General features: G+C 37.5%; 1 protein-coding gene across 1 annotated transcript; it reads left to right on the plus strand.

The window, feature by feature from the left end:
- Nucleotides 1-351: 351 nt before the first annotated feature.
- LOC140228643 (calcineurin B homologous protein 1-like) lies at nucleotides 352-24748 on the plus strand. The gene is made up of 5 exons (XM_072308894.1): nucleotides 352-500; nucleotides 1741-1813; nucleotides 16345-16541; nucleotides 19948-20132; nucleotides 21442-24748. Exons 1-5 carry the CDS (start codon nucleotides 434-436, stop codon nucleotides 21493-21495), a joined length of 576 nt encoding a protein of 191 aa, XP_072164995.1. The 5' UTR covers nucleotides 352-433; the 3' UTR covers nucleotides 21496-24748.
- Nucleotides 24749-25116: the final 368 nt, after the last annotated feature.

Raw genomic sequence — 25116 nt, forward strand, 5'->3', positions numbered from 1 at the left:
GTTGTTCAATTGCGAATTGAAACCGAGGCTATCGTAAGTGTACTATTAGTCTCGCGAATGGCGACATTTTTGCATGATGTTAAATTCCTGGTCCAACAGTGATTTGTGAATTTGAGAAAATTAAGCCCTCGCGAAACAGCTACATACAGAAATGAACGCAAGAGTGAAAAACGGGTTCACAACCCGAATGCACACGAAGAATCGATAGCGCGGATCGTTCTGCGCAACATCAAAATATTGCCCGTAACTTCAACTCGACGTACCGTCACGTACGTACCGGCGCGGCGGCGGCGCACGCATGCATTATTTTATCGGAAACTGAAGGCAACTGTACTCTCGAGACGACCGGGCAGGGCATAGGGACAGTTTTGTCACGGATTAAAAGTTGACTGTAACATTCTATAACTGAATAGTTAATTCCACGATTTTCATCATGGGTTCTAGAACGTCTTCCCTTCTACAACAAGAAGAAATCGACCAAATTCAACAGGAAACTGGATGTATGTATAACCCGAATTCACACTGTCCTGCATGATCACTTGCGTGTTTTATTGCAGCTAACGAGCTAGCTGCCAGCCGCTCGGCTCTTGGCCCCGTAGACATCGACTGTATCGAGTAGACCATTAAAATTTATAGTGTCTAGACAAAAGACATTAGTAACTGTGTCAGACATAGGTGTCTAGTATAAACCTCTGGCTCTAATCTCTATTTACATCTTAAAATTGAAATACACTGACTTATTACACTTTGTTACAGGTAGGCCCCCCTAATTAAATTCATGTCGTTTAATACACTGTGAGGACGAGACAGAAAATCCATCTGTCTCAGTGTGTCTGGAGATTTTTACTTGTATAAAAGTAGAATAATATAGATATTCTAGAATGTTTAAAACATTTTTACCCCCGCCAAGGGAGGAGGTTATGTTTTCCTCATGCTTAGCGTTGGTTTGTTATTGTTTATTTGTTTGTTTGCCTGTGTGCAAAATCACTCAAAAAGTTCTAAACGGATATGGATCAAACTTACTGGTACACAAACAGGAAAGGTTGAGAATGACACAAGTAGCAGATGATTCAATTTTGGTAGTAATTCAGGAATTGACTTTACATCCACGAACACATCCATTCCGAGATAATTTTCTCTGAGATGACATGTATCAGTGGCATTCTTTTGGACATGCACATACGCAGAAATTACTGAGACAGATAAGTACATGCAACGCACAAATTGGAGTCAATAGGAAAACAATCCATGACTGAGTCTATGCGGGAACACATTCAGACTAGAACGTCTGTGATATGTTTAGAATTTACATGAAAACATTGAAGTAAGCAAAATTGATTGATGTTTTATCACAAATTAGAACAAATTATCTCCTATCTTGATTTCTTGCTGACTGATGTTGGGATTGTTAAGTCATTTTAGAGATCCTATGTTATAAATGCATTAACTTGACTACAAAGTGTCTCATTTGGCATTAATTCAGATCCTACAGTATATAAATGGTGGCAAGGTTTAATACCAAATGTGTATTTGTAAGTTTCATGGTCTCTGTATTAACTACTTTCGGCAGTGAATTTCTCCACACATTTGTTGGATCTTCCAAGTAGCATTAGTTTGCTTTCAGTCATTTGTGCTGTACTGAGTAAGTAAAGATATCCTTCAAATGACTGTCATTCATTGCCACACAACAGTAACTGATTATCATCAGCCAACTCTGCTTCATGCATTTGTCCCTTACAGTTTCGCCGAAGCAGATTGTTCGGTTGTACAGCCGCTTCACCAATCTAGACAAGAGCGACAGTGGATTTTTGAGGTAAGTAGTTTCCGTCTGACTTGTGTGGCACACTTAAGAATCCATAGTGGAGATTTGATATTGTTAGTGGAGCCAAAAGAAATAGTGCAAAACTCTTTGTAATGGTTTCTTTTGCAGTAGCCTATTGGGTCCGATAATTACACCGTGTAATATTAACGTAAGGATTTATGCTGATCATGTAGCAAGCAAAGTCTCAAAGGTTGACACTTACCTGGTATGTGGTTGGGTAAGCTCTGGTGAAGGTCAAAGGTCCATGTGAAAGTTTTAAATCTTGACATTTGGCAGAATCCAGTAAAATGTGACAATTAATGCTGACAGAGTATTGCATAAAAAGTGGTTTGTAGCTGGACTAACCAAAGCTCAGAGATCAAGGCCCTTGTTGTATTCTAAGATTTCACTGTTTAAAACATAAACCATGGAGCTTCTAATCAGACTCCATTCCAGTCCAGTTTTCAATCCTGTGACAGGAAAATGACAAGAAAATGACAAGAAACTGTTTGCACTGTGAAGATTCATTGAATGTTGTGACACACACTTTGTACTGTAGGACCAGTGGCATTATTCAAGGAGAAACAATGACAAAAATCATAAGTTTACATAAAATGTTGATCTAATTAAATAAAAACTCAAATTCTCTTGTCACTTCTGACAAGGTGAAAGTTTGCATTATGAACTATACAATATTGCATTTTCTTGTCAAATATTTTTTTTTTTCTGTAGCTGAGAGTTACACTAAGTTTCACCAACTACATACCAACCTACTACATACACCATACTCCTTCTTTTAAATCCAGACTGTATGGTTGTGGATACGAAACATTGACAGTATGCGTCAGTTTGTTTGGTAGAGCTGCTACTACCAAGCACACAAACCTGTGATCTGATGTGTGATACGAGTAGCTTGTCATTTTGTACATCCTGGAAGAGTGGTAATACGGAATATAAAAAAGTGAACATAATATTATCCAGGAAATAAGGTGAAATACAGTGCAGGTGTAGGTGACTTATCGTATTAATCATTATTATGCCACAAGTGTGCAGTGTCACTCTGCCAAAATAAAACATGTAAAGCCTTCATCATGCTATTTCTTGCAACACTTCGTTTTGCACATCAAACTAGCGCAAGTAGATGCATGTAGCTAGCATGCCTGTGATATCATTAATATACATATTGTATTGGGCAGTGTAATGCAGCCTCTTTAATATCTTCGGAGATTGCAAAGGAACACTTACATTGTAGTAGATTACTGTACATATATTTCCATTTCAGCTTGCTGACAAATCATCTAAATGCAGTATATCATGAAACCACTAACAGTTTAAGATCAGAAATTGTTTGTGAAAACCCAAAACTTCAGGACACTTAACATCTAGAGCAATTTAGTGATGTCAGTAAAAAAAAAAAAGCACCTCCTCTCTTCCGATTTCCCCCTTGCACCAAAAACAATTGAAACCTCTTTGCTTTTTGTATGAGGAGAACCAATGTTGTACCCATGTGGACAGATATAATCGTAGTTGAATGAATGAAGTAAATGTAGAAAAAAAAAGAGAGATACTGTAAAGGTGTAGTCTGATCTAGATAATGCCTACCCAGAGCCTGCAGGCTAAAGTGGAGTGTGCAACCACACATTGCCATATCAGTATCTTTCTTTCTTGTTTTTTTTTTTGCATCCAAAAGTCCATCTTCCAGAGGCATTTGATTTTTTTTTTTTTTAAGCCCAAAGTAAGAAAAAAACAAAACCACCCAAAACACTGTCCATTCGTTTGAATCATTGCAATTTTACTTGTACCTATACTGTAAGGAAGATCCTCTGTAACTCCCTGTGTATGGTTGAGGGGTCTAGATATCGCGCACGAAAATTTGAAATGCTCTTATAATAGAAGTTATTCCATAATCGTACCTGAATTTCTCAATGAATATCACGAAAATGCAGAAAAATCACCTCCCAGAATCTCCTGATGATACGATGACGGAGTAGTGCGCTGTCGCCGTTTGTATATGTCGGACTTTTTTTTATGCGTTCTATTTCTCGGGGTATGTAAAGATCGCGCAGCTGCCCTCTGTAGTTTCATGCGTGAAAGTGTCTGCCCCTCTGCGGCTGTAACGTGCTCCGGCTTTCGTATAATGATAATAATAACTAGACTTGGAATTTGTCAAGACTGACAAATTAGGTGATCCGATCTCTTCGGAAATCAATGATTTTAGGCCCGATCCCAATAGGCATGACCAAACAGGTTTCATCTTGTTAAAAGGGACATTGGCCGTGTGATGTTTGGATTCTCATTTAGAAAAGGGAGTCAGACCTGTCATCTATGGTACACAATTCCGTATACACTAAGATACAGAATAAAGTATATTTGATCTTTGACCCCACTTTGCACAGACAAGATGGCGTCTGAGCAAAAAGTGGTTATCTTGTAAAATGATCCCCGTAATATGGTCTTTACGTGTGCAAAATATGGGAAAGATAGGACATGTATTCACCAAGATACAGGATGAACCATTTATGACCTTTGACCCTAATTTACATACACAAGATGGCGTCTGATCAAGTACTTGTTATTTTATGAAATAATATACGTGACATTAACTAAACATGTGCAAAATATGGGGGTGATTGGGCCTGTATTTCTTGAGTTATTGCAAAGAAAGTTGCAGAAAGAAAGAAATATCTCAATACATCGAAGATAAGCTTTAATTTCAACCAAGTTTTTTAATGTGATCCTGACATCGTATGAAAAAATGGAGGACACATTGGCGATAGCCCAAAGTCTCAGCTACAACATATTAAAATCTGGGAGAAATTCACCGTAGTGTAAGTGAGCTAGTGCTCGATAAAGGTAGTCATGTCGATTTTCATTCCAAGAAAAACTGCACTCCCATAGAGATAACACGTAAACTGGTGAAATTTGACAACATTACTTTCAATCCGTTTTTACGAGGTGATAACGTCATCCAGTCAAAATTTTGTAGGTATATTTTTAAAAGAACATTAAATAAGCTACAACATACTGAAATCTGGGAGAAAATTAACAAAGGATAAGTGAGATACGCTCGAGTGAACTTGAAATTTGATGACCTCATTTTGAAAATTTATTTCTTTTTATTTTATTAAGAAATCTGATATCTTTTAATCATTTTTTCAGCATCGCCAACCCATGAAATGACATGTACAAATCATCAGCTTTCAGAATACGTAAAGAAAATGGGGGGTCACCGTACATCCTGACGAGTAAAATCGCATTTAAAATTGGCGGTTTTTTGGCATAGTTGCACTGTATATCGCCATTGACGCGCGCGCGGAATTTCAACTTTGACGGGCCTGTATGACGTCATATTGAGTCGGATTGACTTGAAACTTGGTAGAAATATTCCTTGACATTTTAGACACCCGATTTGTGTGAAAAAACGGGAAATTTCTATTGCATATGAGCTGTGCGTGTGTATAAGTGCGCGCGCGTACGCGTCCGTCCGATTTTTTCAATTTTTCAAAAAATGCTCCAAATGGTCTGAAACGTGGGCAAAAAAATTTTGAGCTCGATTTGAGCATACAAATATTTCAACGCGCGCGTACGCGCACGTTTTAATTGTACACATAAATTTTGAGAACATGAGTAGAATCAGCTTGATTTGAAGTATATCTCACGTAAATTGCATTGAAAAATTCCATTTCATTCATGAGATATGAATGAGAATGTCTTTTCATATAATGACGTCATAGTGACGTCACGGTCGACTGATCACTATGATTTTATTAGATCTGTCGTCTTCGGGACATGATACATATATGGTATAATTTTGACATTGATAGGATGAGGACTTTCTGAGCTAACCTCTACACAACATTTGAGGAGAAAGAACTTTTTTTGTGACAACGAGAAGTTTAACACTAGACTTGGAATTTGTCAAGACTGACAAATTAGGTGATCCGATCTTTTGAAAATCAGTGGTTTGAGTTTTGATCCCAATATAGGCATGACTATACAGGTTTCATCTGTGTTTAGGGATATTGGCTGTGTGATGTTTGGATACTGATTTTGAAAAGGGAGTCAGTTCTGCCATCTATGGTACCAAATTCCGTTCACACTATAACGAGGATACAGAATGAAGTATATTTGATCATTGAGCCCACTTTGCACAGCCAAGATGGCATCTGAACAAAAAGTGATTACTTTGTGAAATGATCGATGTGACATGGTCTTTGCGTGTGCAACATATGGGAGAGATAGGACATGTATTGACTAAAATACAGGATGAAACATTTATGATCTTTGACCCTTATTTACATGTCAAGACGGTGTCTGATCAAGTAGTTGTTATTTTATGAAATAATGTACGTACCATGAACTAAACATGTGCAAAATATGGGGGTGATAGGGGCTATTCTTCTTGAGTTATTGCAAAGAAAATTGGAGAAAGAAAGAAATATGAAAATACATCGAAGATAACCTTTAATTTTAACCACGTTTTTGGACGTGATCCCGACACCGTATGAAAAACAAAGGGGACACGTACGATAGCGCAAAGTCTCAGCTACAACATATTAAAATCTAGGAGAAATTCACCGAAGGGTAAGTGAGCTAGTACTCTTTTCGAAAATCAATGATTTGAGTCCTGATCCCAATAGGCATGACCGTAAAGGTTTCATCTGTGGTTATTGACATTGGCCATGTGATATTTGGATTCTCATTCAGAAAAGAGAGTCAGGTCTGCCATCTTTGGTACCAAAGTCGGTATACACTATAACGAAGATACATAATGAAGTATATTTGACCATTGACCCTGTACTTTGCACAGCTAAAATGGCATCTAAGAAAAAACTGGTTATTTTGTGAAATGATCTTGGTAACGTGGTCTTTGTGTGTGCGAAATATTGGAAAGATAGGACATGTATTCTCCAAGATACAGGATGATAAATTTATGACCTTTGACCCTAATTTACCTACCCAAGATGGTGTTCGATCAAGTAGTTGTGACCTTATAAAATAATGTACGTCACATGAACTAAACATGTTCAAAATATGGGGGGTACTAGGGAATGTCTTTCATGTGTTATTGCAAAGAAATGTGCAAAAAGAAAGAAATATGAAAATACATCGAAGCTAAGCTTTAATTTAAGCGAAGTTTTTCGACGTGATTTCGACGTCGTATGAAAAAAAAAAAAAACGGAGGACACATTACCGATAGCGCAAAGTCTCAGCTAACACATTAAAATCTGGGAGAAATTCACCGTAGGATAAGTTAGATAGTGCTCGATAAAGACAGTCATGTTGATTTTCATTTCAAGAAAAACTGCACTCCTATATAGAGATAACTCGCAAATGGATCAAATTTGACGAGGTTACCTTCAATCTATTTTTACGAGGTGAAGACTTCATCCAGCGAAATTTTGGATTGATTAAAACTGATAGAGTATTAAATAAGCTACAGCATACTGAAATCTGGGTGAAAATTGACTAAGGATAAGTGAGATACGCTCGAGTAAACTTGAAATTTGATGACGTCATTTTGAAAATTGACTTGTTTTGATTTATTAAGAAATTTGATATCTTTTCATCATTTTTCCAGCATTGCCAACCCATGAAATGACATGTACAACTCATCAGCTTTCAGAATATGTCAAGAAAATGGGGGGTCACCGTCCATCCTGACGAGTAAAATCGGATTTAAAATTGGCAGTTTTTTGGCATTGTTGCACTGTATATCGCCATTGACGCGCGCGCGGAATTTCAACTTTGACGGACCCGTATGACGTCATTTTGAGTGGGATTGACTTGAAACTTGGTAGAAATATTCCTTGACATTTCAGACATCCGATCAAAGTGAAAAAACGGGAAATTTTCATTGCATATGAGCTGTGCGTGCGTATATGTGCGCGCGCGTACGCGTCCGTCCGATTTTTTCAATTTTTCAAAAAATGCTCCAAATGGTCTGAAACGTGTGCAAAAAAATTTTGAGCTCGATTTGAGGATACAAATATTTCAACGCGCGCGTACGCGCACGTTTTAAGAGAAAATATGAATTTTGAGAATATGAGTAGAATGCGCATAACTTGTAATATATGTGACGTAAATTTCATTGAAAAACTCTATTCCATTAGTGAGATATGATTGAGAATGTGTTTTCATATAATGACGTCACAGTGACGTCACGGTCGACTGATCACTATTATACATTAGATCTGTCGTCTTTGGGACATGATACATATATGGTATAATTTTGAAATTGATAGGAAGAGGACTTTCTGAGCTAACCTCTACACAAATTTTGTCCAGAAATAAAGAAGAAGAAGAAGAAGAAGAACCAACAAAGAATCCGTACAGATACAGAAGGTGATCCGAGAGGATACTCGGATCACCTAATGAAGCTAAGCTTTGATTACTTAAGCCGAGTTTTTCGACGTGCTTTTGACGTCGTATGAAAAAACGGAGGACACATTACGATAGCGCAAAGTCTCAGCTACAACATATTAAAATCTGGGAGAAATTCATCGAAGGGTGAGTGAGCTAGTGCTCGATAAAGACAATCATGTCAATTTTCACATCTAGAAAAAATCCCTCCCATAGAGATAACACGTCATAATGACGATAAAGAAAGAAGTACATATGACCTTTGACCCCACTTTGCAAAGACAAGATGTCATCTGAGCAAAAAGTGGTTATTTTGTGATATGATCCTTGTCACATGGTCTTTACGTGTGCAAAATATGGGAAAGATAGGAGATGTATTCACCAAGATACAGGATGAAACATTTATGACCTTTGACCCTACTTTACATAACCAAGATGGCATCTGATCAAGTAGTTGTTATTTTATGAAATAATGAACGTGACATGAACTAAGCATGTACAAAATATGGTGTTGATAGGGTATGTTTTTCTTGAGTTATTGCAGAGAAAGTTGCAGAAAGAAAGAAATATTTCAATACAACGAATATAAGCTTTAATTTCAACCACGTTTATTAACGTGATCCCGACATCGTATGAAAAAACAAAATGCACATTAACGATAGCCCAAGGTCTCAGCTACAACATATTAAAATCTGGGAGAAATTCACCGAAGCATAAGTGAGCTAGTGCTCGAAAAAGACAGTCATGTCAATTTTCATTTCCAGAAAAACTGCACTCCCATAGAGATAACACGTAAACTGGTCAAATTCGACAAGGTTACTTTCAATTCATTTTTATGAGGTCATGCTGTCATTCAATCAAAATTGTGTTATTACATAACTGATAGAGTATTAAATAAGCTACAGCATACTGAAATCTGGGTGAAAATTGACTAAGGATAAGTGAGATACGCTCGAGTAAACTTGAAATTTGATGACGTCATTTTGAAAATTGACTTGTTTTGATTTATTAAGAAATTTGATATCTTTTCATCATTTTTCCAGCATTGCCAACCCATGAAATGACATGTACAACTCATCAGCTTTCAGAATATGTCAAGAAAATGGGGGGTCACCGTCCATCCTGACGAGTAAAATCGGATTTAAAATTGGCAGTTTTTTGGCATTGTTGCACTGTATATCGCCATTGACGCGCGCGCGGAATTTCAACTTTGACGGACCCGTATGACGTCATTTTGAGTGGGATTGACTTGAAACTTGGTAGAAATATTCCTTGACATTTCAGACATCCGATCAAAGTGAAAAAACGGGAAATTTTCATTGCATATGAGCTGTGCGTGCGTATATGTGCGCGCGCGTACGCGTCCGTCCGATTTTTTCAATTTTTCAAAAAATGCTCCAAATGGTCTGAAACGTGTGCAAAAAAATTTTGAGCTCGATTTGAGGATACAAATATTTCAACGCGCGCGTACGCGCACGTTTTAAGAGAAAATATGAATTTTGAGAATATGAGTAGAATGCGCATAACTTGTAATATATGTGACGTAAATTTCATTGAAAAACTCTATTCCATTAGTGAGATATGATTGAGAATGTGTTTTCATATAATGACGTCACAGTGACGTCACGGTCGACTGATCACTATTATACATTAGATCTGTCGTCTTTGGGACATGATACATATATGGTATAATTTTGAAATTGATAGGAAGAGGACTTTCTGAGCTAACCTCTACACAAATTTTGTCCAGAAATAAAGAAGAAGAAGAAGAAGAAGAACCAACAAAGAATCCGTACAGATACAGAAGGTGATCCGAGAGGATACTCGGATCACCTAATGAAGCTAAGCTTTGATTACTTAAGCCGAGTTTTTCGACGTGCTTTTGACGTCGTATGAAAAAACGGAGGACACATTACGATAGCGCAAAGTCTCAGCTACAACATATTAAAATCTGGGAGAAATTCATCGAAGGGTGAGTGAGCTAGTGCTCGATAAAGACAATCATGTCAATTTTCACATCTAGAAAAAATCCCTCCCATAGAGATAACACGTCATAATGACGATAAAGAAAGAAGTACATATGACCTTTGACCCCACTTTGCAAAGACAAGATGTCATCTGAGCAAAAAGTGGTTATTTTGTGATATGATCCTTGTCACATGGTCTTTACGTGTGCAAAATATGGGAAAGATAGGAGATGTATTCACCAAGATACAGGATGAAACATTTATGACCTTTGACCCTACTTTACATAACCAAGATGGCATCTGATCAAGTAGTTGTTATTTTATGAAATAATGAACGTGACATGAACTAAGCATGTACAAAATATGGTGTTGATAGGGTATGTTTTTCTTGAGTTATTGCAGAGAAAGTTGCAGAAAGAAAGAAATATTTCAATACAACGAATATAAGCTTTAATTTCAACCACGTTTATTAACGTGATCCCGACATCGTATGAAAAAACAAAATGCACATTAACGATAGCCCAAGGTCTCAGCTACAACATATTAAAATCTGGGAGAAATTCACCGAAGCATAAGTGAGCTAGTGCTCGAAAAAGACAGTCATGTCAATTTTCATTTCCAGAAAAACTGCACTCCCATAGAGATAACACGTAAACTGGTCAAATTCGACAAGGTTACTTTCAATTCATTTTTATGAGGTCATGCTGTCATTCAATCAAAATTGTGTTATTACATAACTGATAGAGTATTAAATAAGCTACAGCATACTGAAATCTGGGTGAAAATTGACTAAGGATAAGTGAGATACGCTCGAGTAAACTTGAAATTTGATGACGTCATTTTGAAAATTGACTTGTTTTGATTTATTAAGAAATTTGATATCTTTTCATCATTTTTCCAGCATTGCCAACCCATGAAATGACATGTACAACTCATCAGCTTTCAGAATATGTCAAGAAAATGGGGGGTCACCGTCCATCCTGACGAGTAAAATCGGATTTAAAATTGGCAGTTTTTTGGCATTGTTGCACTGTATATCGCCATTGACGCGCGCGCGGAATTTCAACTTTGACGGACCCGTATGACGTCATTTTGAGTGGGATTGACTTGAAACTTGGTAGAAATATTCCTTGACATTTCAGACATCCGATCAAAGTGAAAAAACGGGAAATTTTCATTGCATATGAGCTGTGCGTGCGTATATGTGCGCGCGCGTACGCGTCCGTCCGATTTTTTCAATTTTTCAAAAAATGCTCCAAATGGTCTGAAACGTGTGCAAAAAAATTTTGAGCTCGATTTGAGGATACAAATATTTCAACGCGCGCGTACGCGCACGTTTTAAGAGAAAATATGAATTTTGAGAATATGAGTAGAATGCGCATAACTTGTAATATATGTGACGTAAATTTCATTGAAAAACTCTATTCCATTAGTGAGATATGATTGAGAATGTGTTTTCATATAATGACGTCACAGTGACGTCACGGTCGACTGATCACTATTATACATTAGATCTGTCGTCTTTGGGACATGATACATATATGGTATAATTTTGAAATTGATAGGAAGAGGACTTTCTGAGCTAACCTCTACACAAATTTTGTCCAGAAATAAAGAAGAAGAAGAAGAAGAAGAACCAACAAAGAATCCGTACAGATACAGAAGGTGATCCGAGAGGATACTCGGATCACCTAATAATAATGATAACACATATAATAATAATAACAATAATATACACAAGTTAGGTAAAACTGCTGTTGCTTAACAGGGACAAATTTAATATCAAGTGCAAAAATATTCTAGAATATTTTTTCACTTGATATTAAATTTGTCCCTGTTAAGCAACAGCAGTTTTACCTAACTTGTGTATATTATTGTTATTATCATTATATGTGTTATTACTATTATTATTATTACTATCATTATTATTGTTATTATTATTATATGTGTTATTATTATTATTATTATTACTATCATTATTATTGTTATTATTATCATTATTACTATCATTATTACTATTATCACCACCACCATCATCGATCATCATAATCATTATTATCATCATTATCATTTTCATTATTATTATCACTTCCACCACCATCATTTTATCATTCTTATTATCATTATTTTCATCATTGATATTGTCATAATCGTTAATGATTTTCATTTATAAAGTTTTCTTACAATATTTCTAATCACTTTAACCAATAATATACACGTAATATAAAATGGAAAAAAAGTAAAATAATTAAATTATGAACATATATTGTGTGTGTGTGTGTGTGTGTGTTTGTGTGTGTGCTTACCCATTCGTCACCCTCTCATTTTCGTCACCCATTTGTCACACTCTCATCTAATTTGTTTTCTTCAGTATCATTATGGTTATGGCCCTCCCCTGTCACAAATATATCACAAGTTAGCGCAAGAAATCACAAGCAAATTCAAATTAAAATCACACTTCAACTTCGATAGACTGAAATATTTATTCCTTTGTAATATTATAATCGTTGTGTTAAAATTTGACTTAAAACAACATTTATTAACAGTATTTCAGCGTAGCTGGCAGCATACATTGTTCTTGTGTATGATGACATCACGTGGTAAACGATCGATCGAACAAATTACGAATTCTATCGACTACGAACGAGACAAGCGAGACGACACGTCTAGGCTACAACATCCTTAGAACAGATTTTAAGGGAAGGTAGGTTTGTTCAAGGTACAAAATTGGAAATTTAGTGGAAAATTTGTTGGAAATCAAAATTTCTTACCTGCTTCCTTCTCATGTTGAGCGGTAAGTCAGGTATGTTTATTCCATGGGCGTATCGGCAAATTTTGCGCTTAGTCCTACGCGTAATATCGCTTGCTATACGCAGTTACGCTATGCGCGATCATTAGGTCCCTGCGCGAGACCTAGTACCCTTACTATACATCATAGACTCAAACCCTTCTGTCTCCATGGGCAAGCTACATCCAGAGTTTCAGATGTTTCTGACAGAAAGCATGTATAGGCGGGGGCGGAGTGACGTCACTTCCGCATAGCGACGAACTCGCTGCCCTTAGTGCGATGAAAACAATAGCCGTCAAACGAGCGTGCAACAGAGCATGCAATGCCGTCATACAATACGCGAATTTCAGTATATGGGACCGTTCATTAGCACACATAAACGGAGTTTACGTGGATATCTACAGTGGAGCTGTCAGTTCACGCTGTGTTACTACTGTCGCGTTTAATGCTGTTCATTTCACTTTTATTTACCGCTGAATCTAGTTCATTGTTTCAGTTAAAATATGCTTTCATAGATTATAAGATGTCTTTCGATTACTGTGATAAACTTTCATGGGAAGCAAAGGAGAGATACAAGACTAAACTGTCCTCCATCGGCCTTGCAGTTTGTCCTTACCGGGTACCTAACTATACACAGCCCAGTCGCCGCTGTACATACGTATTCGCGTAGCGTATTAACAGCGTCTGGTCGGGCTACCGTGTACCCGCAGACTCGTGGATCAATGACCCTACGTCGTGGCCAGACATTCAGTTCGCCGATGTGTACATGTACCTAACGAGTACACCTGGTTAGTAGTCGGTTATCATTTACTTCCAGTAATTTGATTTGAATTCAGAGCATATCGTCCTTGACTTCACTGGACTCCAGTGGGATCCGTCTTCATTCTCCCGGCTGATAGCAGCTAACCACCGGTTCCTTCTTTCTGGACTGCGATCACGTTTTGGAAGTTCAAAAAAAGATCGTTTTTTGTCCAACATTAGACTATGATTATGGCAGCCAAACACAACACAACTTCGAGGCATTGTGAGGATGTGAAACAAACGATGAAATGATGTACGAATCTGCAGTAAAAATGTCAGAAAGCTGTGCAAAAATAACCGATAATAGCACACTAGCGTATAGCGTTCATTCAGTGCAGTGCATTATGCATGTACCGTGCGTGTATTATGCATGCGATACATTGCTGAGCGCTGCACTAAGGTACGGTCGCTACGCATTTGTTTTCATCGGCCGGGTCGGTTACTAGGGCTCCATGTTGAAAATGCCCGGATGTCCGCCCCCGCCTATACTTCAACATGCACAATGCTTTGTAAAGTGATGTCAGCAGAAAGCAGATGGAACAGCTGCTGAAAATATGTCTTTAAACTTTCACAGGTTCTCCTTGATGCTGTGGCAAGTGAAGTTTTAAAAAACAAACAAAACAAAACAAACCAAAACAGAGATTTTACATGCCTGGTAGTACCATGCCAACAGGTGAAAAAAAGAAAAAACAAACAAACAAACAAACAGAGAGACTATTTCAGGATCAAGTTATAGAAATAATGTGTGTGTGTGTGGGGGGGGGGGGGGGGTGGATGAATACTTTTGTGTATTAAGATCACAGAACAAAGAGTGCCTTCCAGAGCAGAGTGACCTGTAGACAATGCATATTGTATCCCATACAATTTCCTGCATCAGCCATGCAAGAAATGTATTTTTTTTTTTCTGCAAAAGAGTGCCCTGCACACAAAATGCACACCACTGGTTGTGGTCAAAACAGGAACTTCATGTACACTCAACCACGCACAGCAAGTGCTTTGTCATTCTATCAGGGGAGTCAATGAAGCCACGCAATGAGGAAGTAACTGCGAGAAGAAAATCATTTGTGTCCTCTATCAGTTTGATTGCTACACATTGTTTGGCATTCTATTCCCAATAGTAGAATACAGGAACTCAATTTCTGTTTTCAAAGAAGGTATGAATACTTACTACATGAGGTTTTACTTTGTGTCAATGTGTTTCTCTTTCTTTCTTCTGTTTGTTTTATTCAGGCTGACATTTCACTGTAAACAATAAAGAAAAAATGATGACATGTATATGTGAGCACATCAGGAATGTTGGCAATATGTACCATATTAGGTGTTTTTTTGTTGTTGTTTTTTTTTTGTACCTTACTATGCTTACAACGCAATGACAGACTAATTTTGTACCTTTTCCCTTGTTAAACATACAAAAGCCGGGGGGATGAATAGTAGGCAGAAACATGGAAAAAGCTGAACAAACTGCTAAAGATCCACTTCTCAGAAAGTCACATAGTTTAAATTTCAGCACATTGTTTGATTCAAAGACTAGACAAAGTTCATGTGCTATACATCCTGTCTATACACCTACACTAGCATTCATAGAAAACCCACCAGTTTATTGAGGTACTGGATTGTATACACTGTTTCCTCTCCTTTCATGATCGATGTACTGCAATGCATAGATTACTGTAAAGATGGAATGTTGAGAGAATTTCCTCACAGTCTAACAATATTTTGGCAAAGCTGGGGAAACAAACTCAGAATGTATTGTATTTATGGTAAATTGACATTTCAATTCAGTAGTTCTTGTAGGTTGTTGATTGTTGTCCCACCCATTGAAATCTAGGGTCAAGATTTCCAGCAGTTTACTAGTAGCCGTAGGTCTGTTTTGTTTCTGTGATTTTGTTCATGGAAGGGTAGGCCTATTCGTGCCATAACCACCGTGATTATTGAACTGATCACATGTATAGATTGGTGGTCACTGGTATTGTATGATAATTGCCACGTATGATACTGCGATGCAGTGCTCATCCAAAAACAAAACGAAAACGAATGAAACAAAACTTAAATCTGTACAACTGCATGTGGCATTGCTGCACTTCCGTTTTAAAGCATATTTATAAATGAGCTTTTTTGTTGATCCTGTGAAGAGATTCTAAACAAATGAGAGAAGATGATGGAGTTAATGAACTGACCAATACATAGACTGATCATGACTAAAATCTCAAGTGGAGATGAGGTCATGAAAAGGGAGGTTTAGTACAAATGCACCATACTTTTGTTTGTTGATATAATGCATGTTGAGCAGTTCAACCTTGGTAAAGTGCATTATACAAATGAGTGCCTTTAAATCAATAGGATATCTAATTACCAGATACTGAATATTCATGTGTGAACCATGTGTGTATTTGACTGTACAGATCAGTGTGTGTTCTTGTCATCCAAATTAACAGAAGACATTCATGCCACACTTTATGTACACTAAATGGCCACTTTCTGCGTGGCTGTTTTCAGCAGCTCTTTTAAAAGATTGTTCCATGTTTTTTTTTTTTGTTTTTTTTTTTAAGTCTGTGGTTCCAGAGTTCATTGCAGACTTATGCTAACACTGAACTGGCTTAATTCCACTCTCCCTGTCTCTTCAGAGTTGAGGATTTGTACCGCATCCCGGAGCTGGTCATCAATCCCCTGGGGGAGCGCATCATCCAGACGTTCTTCGCCGGCAGCGAGTCGGACCAGATCAACTTCCGGCAGTTCATGCGCACCCTGGCCCTCTTCAGGCCGTACAAGAAGAAGAGGGATGGTGAGGAGGCGCTCAATACCCGCCACAACAAGCTGAACTGTGAGTGACATATCCCTGCATCTAATATAGGCAGATACATCAAGTGATACCAGATGATAAGAAGAAAGAAAAAAAAGAAGAGGCTATATTTTCACAATTTTGACAGTACACGTATATCATTATTCCCAAATCTACAACCTATAAGATTATGGCATCCCGTAACAAAAGTACAATGTTTATGGTTGTCCAAGCAGGAAGGAGTTCCTGGAGCTATGACATGTCTCTGCATGTAAATATAGCTAGATAGGCCTTTGATCAAGTGATACCAGAAGAGTAAAAGAAGAAAAAAAATATACAACAACAACAACAACAACAAAGCTGTATTTTCATGAATTTTGAGAGTGAATCAGTATTTTTGAAATTTACATCTTTTGAGATTATGGCCTCTCATGTTAAAATTGCAGTGTTTATAATGATGCAAGCAAGAAATCACCAATATTTTCCTGAAAAATGCTAATGCTACTTTCTCCTTCTGTCAATGTTGTGGGTTTTGAATGCAAACATTTGTGACAGTGCCATACAAGTCCCAATGTACAAAATATATGGCATACCAGGTACTGTATATTATATGCTATATATTTTGTGAGTCTAAATTTTTGCGAATCGGGACTTTCCGACAATTTCGCGAGTGGTTAAATTCGTGATCGTGGAGTCCTGTACTGAACGGAGAAATGTATACGTGTACGTCACATTCATATCGACATTAGAGTCAGTATTTTTGTGTGTTTTCAATTTCGCAAATAGGAGCTGACTCGCAAAATGCGCGAAAATGAAAACCTCGCGAAATATTTGGCGTATACAGTATGCAGTAGATGTGCTTACAGAGGATTGTATGAGAAATTTGTAATGGATGTTCTGTAAAAAGGAGGGCCAATTAAAATTGTGGTGGATACAACAAGTAAGACATGTACTGTAGTATGAGGATTCTAGCTCACAAGGGGTCTCTACTTAAATCGTCATTAAGATGCAGAAAAGAAGGCAAGGGTATGTATTTTTTTCTGCTCAAGTCTCTTTTGAAAAATCACCTTTATTCTCATCAAGCATAACATGGTTGACTGGCCAGGTACAAAAGTGACTCAAGTGAAAATTGTCCAAGAGGCCTGGGAGCTAGGAGCTGTGGAAAATAGGAAAGGGTGAGGGTTGGGCCCAGCAGAGAGGAAAAGCAAGGAATGGGAGATCATAAGAAATGGGATCAGGTTACCCATTATGGAAGTGATTTGCAGTAATGCGAGGAGTAACAAAAGTTTTGTTTGTCACAGAGAGAGAAGTGGGGGGGGGGGAACTAGAGCAAGGGAGTTGATTCACACAAAGCTGAACACAGCAAGAATATTCTTTCTTACTTTTTACCTTTCTCTGTACTTTGTTGTTGTTGTTGGTGTTCTGTTCTCCCCTTCCTTTCTCTCATGAAATCAAGCAAAAAGAAAAAAAAATATGTGTACAGTATGTCCCAACAAAAAAAAATTACAATTGGATTTTTGCAATGATAATTCCAATATGATTAAACTGTCTGAATGCTATTTCCAGGCGCGGTGGAGCACCCCAATTTGCATCTCATTATCGCCCCGTTCTCTTTGAATTTCCAACGGGCATCCACGGCTGCCCGAAACTGTGTGCATGAAAAAGTCAAATCTTTACCTTCTCCTTGTGCCGCTATGCGTGCCGCTAGTAAACTCAAACTTCCCACACTATCTAAGTTTTTTAAAACCTTCCTTTTGATGAAAAAATTATGAAATTTGCTGCACTAGAACTTGAGATATTAAAGCATTTTGAAAATCACCTCTTGCAAAATATGCTCTCTGTTTTTTTCCGACTGGACTATGGCCGGGCTCCAATGTGTCCGAAATTGGCAACATAAGTTCATCAGGCCTCAATCCATATATGGTGAAAGTTTTCGCTTGGTTCCACCTGCACTTTTTGAGAAATCAACTTGTTTCTACAGGGTTTGGAATAGAAAATTATAGTCAGCGAAACAATTGAAAATGACGTCATTTCTTTCCCCGTAATATTGGGCATGCGTGGTACGTGAGATTCAGGATTTCGTGCTCATTGTTGGTTTGCATGTGACGCAGTCAATTTTGCTGAGTGTCGCACGGCGGTGACTGCTGAGCTGCTGCCGCGCACGCTACATGCAGCAATGCGTTGTGTGTGCTGTGACATGCAACGCTACAGTGACGCGATTATATATACATGGGACCGACCCGTACGCTTTGCGTTCATGTCATTTTTGACATCACCTTCTGTTTTTTCCGACACAACCATGGCCGGGACTATTACGGTATGAAATTTAAAATGCAAGCAGATAAATAAATTTCGGTGTACTTTGTTCGAAAGGCGCTTTGGTTCCGCAATCACACTTCGTGAATTTTAGGATGATTTTTGAGGAATATTTTTGGTAATTTTGCTCGCCAGGTTTTCGCTAAAATTTCACATTTTATCATTGTCAAATCCTTTGATATGTTATATGTGCATATTCGGACATGTTTTCAAATTCAAACTAACTCAATTTTAATCCGAAAATAGGTTTCCTTAAATAGTTATTAGCTTGAGAAGTTGTTTACTTTTTCTCAACTACGCGAGTACATGTTGTTTACTTTATGCAAATGAGGCTCGGCTGCCGATGGATTTCTGCGAGATAATTGGGGTGCTCCACCGCGCCTGTTTCAGGGTCTCAAAATATAACATCTTACCTATATTTTGCAGAAAACTCCATTCAATTTAGTTAAGTGGGTCACACAGAAATGTGAATTGTTTTGAAGCATGTCGTGGATGCGGTTCTTCTAAGTTTAGCACTTGGGTGGTCTTTGAACTGCATATTAATGTATGAACACAATGGACAGAACTTGGAGATAAGGGATTTCTGACATGCTCTACAAAAATTCTCATTGCTCTTTGACCACCGGAGCAAATTGGACAGGGTTTTCTGCAAGACGTGGGTAATAAGTTATAGTTTCATACCCTGAAATTATATTTGGATTGATACACTATTTTTAAAGTTATCATTGTGGAATGTCCCGTTGTAATTTCTTTGGGGGACATACGGTATACTGGTATATCTTCTGATGCCCCTGGCTTCATATCACTGGACAGGCAAATGATTACCTTGACTGCTCCTTATGAAGAGATGGGAGTCAGTGATCATATACACAAAATGGACCATTAAAGCTCTTTTGAAAGACAAAAAACAGCAATGACAAAAAAGCCTATATGTTGTTTTGCATGCTGCATTGATAATTGGCAGGGATGTTCTCCATCACTACCAGTGCAAACTACTAAATTACATGCGCATATTTACACTAGCCATTTTGATTTTTTCGCCGAATTTTCCATCCAAAATTTTTGTTATTAGAGTCTTGCTGAACAGGGATCTTTATTCTCATTTTCACTCATGAATGATTGTCTCCTACAGTTGCCTTCAAGATGTATGATGTCGACAGCGACGGCAAGATCGCTCGCGACGAGCTGCTTGTGCTGCTTCACATGATGGTGGGCTCGAATATCACGGAGGAGCAGCTGAGCGCCATCGCAGACAGGACCATCACAGAGGCAGATCTCGATAACGACGGCCAGATTTCATTCGAAGAGTTTGAGAGCGTAAGTGCCGTCCTTCCTGAGAGAGGGTATCTCACTAAACAGTGAATGTTTGCGAACAAAGCGAATTTTACAGGTTTCATCATGGTTTGTAATCAGTTGAAATCAAATTTGCAAAGTTTTTACTGTTGCAAACAGTTTTGTTTTGTTTTTTTCATGTTCAAAATTTCTTTGCAGCAACAATAACTGTTTGCGACAATGAAAAGCGTTTGCGAATTTGATCATGTTTACAAACTTGATTGCTGAGTTTACAAATCCTGACAAAGCCTAAAATTTGCCACGTTCACAGACATTTAGCGCTCAGTGAGATACCCCCTATGATACCCCCTATATAATACCCCGTACTCTGATCTCCTGGACACACAACTCTGTGTGGCATTGGCTCCAAGCCAAGGCTTTCTGTGAGTGCATGAAAGGAAGGCCATGCTCAATTTGTGATGCCCAATCAGAGGATGCATTATTATCCTCACATTCTCATGCTCTTGGTCTGATTATGGAGCAGTCATTTTGATGTCCTCTAATTTCACACCTTTGCCCGAAGCTAAAGCATAAATTACATGTATCATGTTTCTCATCCTCTGCTAGATGATTTAGTTCCCATGGTGGTGATTGCAGTATAACATGGTATTGTCACAAACTCAGACCCGTGCAACAGAAAACCTAAATTCCATGGTGTGTGGTGTTACTTTGGAAAAAAACAGAAAGGAAAAAGAAAATGGCAGAATAGATGAAAGAATGTGTGATCATCCACCAGTGAAGAATTTTTTATTGTTGATTGTGACTATATCAGGCATTTCACCAGACTTCAGGATCCTTCCTATGTACTGTAACAGATATATTTGTGTCAATCAAACACCTCTAATAGTTTGGTCTTAACGTTGGTTGATATGCATGACTTTTATGTTTCTCATTTGTCAATGCCGTCCAGTCACTGATGTGTAACATTTCAAATTTGAGCCTTCCTCCATGTAAGATCTCCCTAATCACTGAGAGTTTAAGCTGCTAATACAGTGCACTCCTGTGGTTATAACGGAATTCTTACAACAAAGTAAAAATTCAGGCTGCAACATTGTCCGCTATATGTATTTTTATTTTTTAATTGTTGGGTTATAACGAAATTTCTATATAATGAAAGAAAACTGCCTGTCCCGGGGACTTTGTTATAACAGGAGTCCACTGTATGTTTATGTTAAACAAATTTCCTCAAAAGTTAGAAATGTGATAAATATTGACACCAGTGATGTCCTTTCGTTATTCTTTTTATATGATATGGATTTTCTTCTTCTTTTGTTTTCCTTGCTCTGTTCATCAGGCACTAGAAAAGTCAGAGGTTGAACACATGATGAGCATTCGCTTCCTGAACTAGTCCGTCTACGGGGAATCCTTGTGGGAATGGCAGTGCACCACACCTGACTTTTCATTTTCGTGATGACGATTTTTTTATATCATCAAGCCGTCGGACAAAGTCATTGCCAGCATTTGCTGGAAGATCGCTAATTTTTGCATTGCCCTCTTGCCCGCTGAACTTTGCGCAGAATAAACAGGAGATCAGAATTGATGGTCAGTGGTCATTTTCCAGGGTCATCCTCCAAGGTGCGGTCACTGTGTTTCCAAGCTTCCTACGTTTACAATCAGGACAAAGGGACTGCAGTGTGCAGTCAGGCACTTCTTCATTTTGGAAGGCTCTACAACTACGGGGTTCTCCAATACTTTTACACGCACAGAACTCTGGAAGCTGCTTTGTATGATCGTATGATGATTTGTGTAATGTTGTTAGCAATTGCTGGCATTTAGAGAAGCTTATATTAAACAAATTGATTACACATATAGTGCAACTCATTGTCAGTATTGTGAGTTTGTAAAGGATTGTGATGAAGAGTGACACACAGTATGAAAACCTGCATGAAATATTACTACAGTATGATGCAGAATTTATTACTTTACAATGTATAAATCAAATGTCAAGTTCGTTTTTTTTTTATTGTTATTTTGATGATGATAGAAAGTGTGGTAATCCTGTGTGTATATACATATTTATATATGGCAAGAAAAGAAGAAAGAAAGAAATTGTGTGAAATATGAAAACATTATGTGGATTATAGTGCTTTATAGCAAATTTATTGCTCTGGATGACATTGCAATGCAGTTTTGTTTTTGTTTTTGTTTGGCTCAGTTTGGCTAAAGAACAACCAATCATAGAGCTGCACTTTGGTTGAATATCATGACTGTAATCCTGAGCACAGATTTGTCACTTGCATATCAGAATATATGATGAGTATTTTTATGATTACATTATATATCTTAAACTCTTATGTCTTCATATGCTTATATATTACATACTTCATTATCTTCTAATAAGTAATTACTAATAAAGATCTAGTCATATGAAAGTAACAGGGTGCTAAATGTATTAGAAATATCACAGGAATCATTTGAGAAAAAAATAATGTAATGTAGTGACAGGAATGCTCACATTTTTCAGAGTATTTTGTGCAATTTTGGTCGTATTTGTGAGCATGCTTTCTGAAAATGTGTAGTGACAAGATAGGAATGTTGACACAGGCAAGATTATATTTCAGTGAGAAAGAGAAAACTACGCATGCACAGCCAATATAAAGGTGTGATTTATGTACATGTGGGAATACTGTTGACCAAAATTTGTGCAGTTGTGCTTAAAAAAGGCATATAGACATAGAAGGGAGAGCGGGATGGCACATTAGTGTCGATGTGATGTACTGTCAACAAACATAGGCAGAATTGTCTAGTTTCCCCGATTCTGTCCCGGTAGGGTATCTGCCCTGCAATCATCTGTTTCGGGTTCAAAGCCCAGTGAATCTTGCCAAGTAATGCTGTTCGTTATCATGCTTTCCCCTCTTGTGATGAAAGGCAAAACACTCTGTCCCTCGAATAGGACATGCAGTGGAGGTCCCTTATGTGAGAGAATCACAACCCATGCACATAACAGATCCTGCTTCATTCATTCATTGCAAAGAACAGGGTGCAAAACCAGGTGAAGTGATCTTCGTAAATACACACAGACCAGTCAATCAGTACGAATATGATAATACACCAGATTGTGGACTGCACCCCAACAGGAAGAAGAAGCCCTCCTGATTTCAGAATTCATATTGCTCACTGAGATGCATCTGGCATACCAGTATCTCCCAGAAATCTTTATGAGATCTCCCAGATTCTTATGGGGGAATTCTTATGTAGGCATAAGATCATTTTGTGTTATATTTCATGTTCCAGGTGTAAAACATGCAAATGTCATTTAATAGATTTATTCAAAAGAAAAAAAAATGAATGTAAGTTTTATAAACTGCTTTTTGGTTCTGCTGTATATTGAGTGTCTTTTAGTTTTTGCTTAGTTTCAATTCAATGAAGGCGAGTTGCTCACCAGTAGCATGGCTAGTGTCAAGATTCACCTTCCGCACAAACTCCTTTTCTTCATTTGGACTGAATTGATAAAATCTATTTCATGTACAACTTTGACTCAAGATTTTGATAAGAAAGTTGAATAATCATAAAAGATGATGAAAGTACACAAAACATTCCATTTGAGTTTGACTCATAGAGGTGTAAGTCAGTCCATTTCGTACAACTCTGGCCACTAAAATCTTATAGGCCGACAGATTTTTCGATTTATGCTTACCCTGGTTATGTGTTGATATGAACATACGTTGTTTTTTTCTTAGATAAAGATTTTACGTCGACCATCATTCTTTGGGTAGAGAAATCAATGGTCAAAAGTAGGGTAGTTAAAACTTTATTTAAATTTGATAACTTTTTATCCTGCTCCAGTTATGAGCCATGCATATACCAAGTCAATTTAACAGTTTACCTTTCTGTTACACGAGATGTTTTGAAAATGCTTTGAGTATCAGCAAGCCATAGTGTGATACTTCCTAGCCAGGTAAGAAGGATATTTTGGAGATATCACTTTTTGTTTTAGAATTAGTATGTCAGAGAATTGTGTTGCACATTGGTTGAGCATGTTACACTCAAATTCAACTGAGAAATCAGTAATTTTTATAAATATAGGGTATCTGAAATATGGTTGTTTTTTTTTCTTCTGTCAAGCTTTATGATCTCTTCATGTGCCATTAGTGACTTTTGGGGAAAGTTTCAGTGAAACTTATCTGATTTGTATTTATTTTCCAAATGAATGATTATGCAATAGGTACAAATAGTTATATACCTTGGTGCAAAGGATTGATGAATAAGAAATGAGTAAGTAAATCTAATAGACTTGGCAGGAAACTTTGCATGTCAAAGTTGATCAAAATAAGCCACACGTACAGAATGATGTATTTACTACATGAGCTGGTGTTACAACCATTGAGGGTACTGCAATGAACGATATGTTCTATTGCACATCTCTGAAAAATTTGAACAGAAAAGATGGCAAGTTCTGTCATGAAATGCTGTATTGCTTTTGCACAAAACTTATTGTAATTAATACTCAAGAAAAATGTTACATATTCTCCATTCACAGCTAACACATTGCAATGTGTATAATTCAGTGTAACTGCTAGGTACATTTTCTACTTCTAACTGGATTATTTGGATATTGTGATCAGTTTTAATTCTAACATTGTAATAAAAGTATATAAAATTGTTAATTGTGCTTTGTGATTTGTTATTCTTTCAAACATATACATGCTGCAGGCAGTACAGTATGGTTTTTTTTTTTTATGGTGATGACTGGAAATAGATATGATGAAAGTGAGAGTTGTGTTTGCACTGTTATACATGCATGATAGTGTACCAAGACATTGTTGTATCTCTAAAGGGGAAGAATGCTTTACTGGCTTTCTTGAATGAGAACATCGAGATATACATTAGAATGGTTTGTAATGTTGTTGTCACTTTCATGATGGTGATGATGTCGAGGGACTTATAGCCTCCCGAAATAGCATTTCAAACCCCGAGGGTGGAACATTTGGTACATGTTCCCGACAACAAAAGTCATCATCTGTTATAT

This window comes from Diadema setosum, chromosome 1 (assembly GCF_964275005.1).
Source record: "Diadema setosum chromosome 1, eeDiaSeto1, whole genome shotgun sequence".
Lineage (NCBI taxonomy): Eukaryota > Metazoa > Echinodermata > Echinoidea > Diadematoida > Diadematidae > Diadema > Diadema setosum.